Source organism: Gekko japonicus, unplaced genomic scaffold (genome assembly GCF_001447785.1).
Source record: "Gekko japonicus isolate JY-2015 unplaced genomic scaffold, Gekko_japonicus_V1.1 scaffold98, whole genome shotgun sequence".
NCBI lineage: Eukaryota > Metazoa > Chordata > Lepidosauria > Squamata > Gekkonidae > Gekko > Gekko japonicus.
In genome coordinates, this window is record NW_015164668.1 from 12190 (window position 1) to 14394 (window position 2205).

General features: G+C 45.3%; 1 protein-coding gene across 2 annotated transcripts in view; it reads right to left on the reverse strand.

The window, feature by feature from the left end:
* Positions 1 to 1680: 1680 nt before the first annotated feature.
* LOC107108661 (C-C motif chemokine 4 homolog) overlaps positions 1681 to 2205 on the reverse strand; it is a 9516-nt gene continuing 8991 nt past the window's right edge. For both annotated transcript variants that reach the window (XM_015409142.1, XM_015409141.1), the window contains exon 4: positions 1681 to 1818. In XM_015409142.1, coding sequence (XP_015264628.1) covers positions 1731 to 1818 — 88 coding nt within the window. In that variant the 3' untranslated portion in view covers positions 1681 to 1730. The remainder of the gene's footprint in view (positions 1819 to 2205) is intronic.

Genomic DNA, 2205 nt, shown 5'->3' on the forward strand with positions numbered 1-2205 from the left:
TCTGGCTTCTTTGAAACAACCACTCCAGACACGTAGAAATTTCACTAGTAAAAACCGTCCCATGACTGTTTCTACATTTATTAGATTTCCGTACGACTAAGCTGTGCGTGAAAGGAGCAGGGCCAGGGAGAAAAGGCGGCAGCCCTATGTGACCATGACTTTGTAGCCATTGTGGCTACAGTTCCCCTCCATCTGGCCTCACACATTGCTTGTCACGATCAAGACCCCTTTATGTACATATGTAAGCGCTGTCAAGTTGCAACCAACCTATGACGACCCCAGCAAGGGGCTTCCAAGGCAAGGGGGAAGCAGTGACAGTTTGCCACGGCCGCCCTCTGCAACAGTTTTGCTATCATGCCAACATTTTCTTGGCAGGTGTATTATAACAAACATTAAACCAAAGAAGTGAAAACTTGCTACCATCTGGAATGAAGCAGATTGGGTCATTGCTTTATGCACTGCTGGTGATGACAGGAAACATTTGTGCTGCAGAAGCCCAATTTTCTAATGGGAAGTGTTGAGCAACACCTCCTTAGAAAGTGCTTGAAAATCACTGAAATCAAAGAGCATCTCTTTCGGTTCTAACCACCATGAACAACTTTTTCGCAATCCGTTAAGTATTTGGTTTCCTTTAGGAGAAAAGATAGATTTAGAATGTTTTGAATGGGAGGCTATTAAAGCTGCTAAATATAAGCTCCTCCTATTTTGTTGAGGCTACAAAAGGATTTTGCTTAATAGACTGTATTTTCACAGAAGTTAATGGTTGTCAGTTTATCAAAATTGTTTATATATTTAAATAGTTTTGTAAATGATATGGTTGTTGCGCCCCTTTTCCTCCTGTTGTCATATATATTATGTCATCGCTGCTGCTATTTTAAAGTGTAACATTATATAATTAAATAAAAATCTAAATTAAAAAAAAGAGCATCTCTTTCAGGGCAGGGGGGGGAGGAGGAGGAGGCAGCGGCGAGAGACCTGTATGCCTTCTACAGTTGCCAACCTCCAGGAGGGGCCTGGGGATCCCCCAGAATTACAACTGATCTCCAGATGACAGAAAAGTTCACCTGGGGGAAAAGAAAATCTGCTATGGAGGGTGGACTCTATGGCACGATTCCCCACTCAGGTCCCTCCCCTCCCCCAGGCTCCATTCCCCCAGATCTCTGGGAATTTCCCCAGCTGGAGATGGCAACCCTACCACCTTCTACAAGTGATGTCCTGAAACCTGTACTTGGTTGGGTTGGCAAACCCTTGCAAACTGCCAGGGCAATGGGGTGAAACGGACAACGGCCTGGGCCACCCCTCAGTCCCCCTCCCCAGCCAAAGCTAAGCCCAGGTATGTGTAAGTGAATGAATGCAGGTTCTTCCCTCCTTTGTCCCCGCCTCTAACTCCTGCCCCATATATTTTAAATTGTCTGCTCCTCAGAGCTGGGACTTCTATGTTTGCACCGTAGAACACACCTGGTGCCCTGAAGAGGGGTACTGAAAGAGTGACAACGGAGGCACTGAGGAGAGTCCGTTGCTCAAAAGGGGAACAGTGAAAGCCTTTCAGTGTGCCAGAGGTAGCCCTTCTGTAATGTGGTGTCAAGTACAGAATTTTCGAAGCGGAAAAAAAGATCAATATTCAAAAGACAATACAGTAAAACATCATTGTTTATTGTGGAAATAGCTGTTCTCAGGAAACCGTGCACGAGCCTTTGGCCTCACTGGAAGTGGCTCCATCACTGCTCTGGTCAGTTCTGCTCCAAGCGACTGATGTAGTCTTGGACCCATCTCTGTGCGGGGTTGGCACAAATCTCCCGGCCTTTCCTGGTAATAAACCTCAAAAGAATCCAACAAAAGGCAATATTATTTTCTTTTGACTCCAGTTGCACTTCAGGGAATTTCTAGCACTCTCCCCTTCCTCTGAGATCTCAATTCCCCTGCTTTTTCCTAGTGTTACTCTCCCAGCTGTGATAAGCATGAAAGAAATGTATAATGCCAAGCACTGCATAATGACACCCCATTCACCAATCTGCTCAAAAACGTAGTCCTTCTCTCTGAACCCCTGCGAATCCCAAATCATGGCATCAATAGCATATGCTAACAAAACCCAGCTAAGAACAGGATGCGACAGTCTTCAAAATGAGGAATACTGTAAGTATTTTATCCTGAAATTCAACAGGCAATACATAGAGGTGCCTGCAGCCATTGCACACTCTAGTAGGG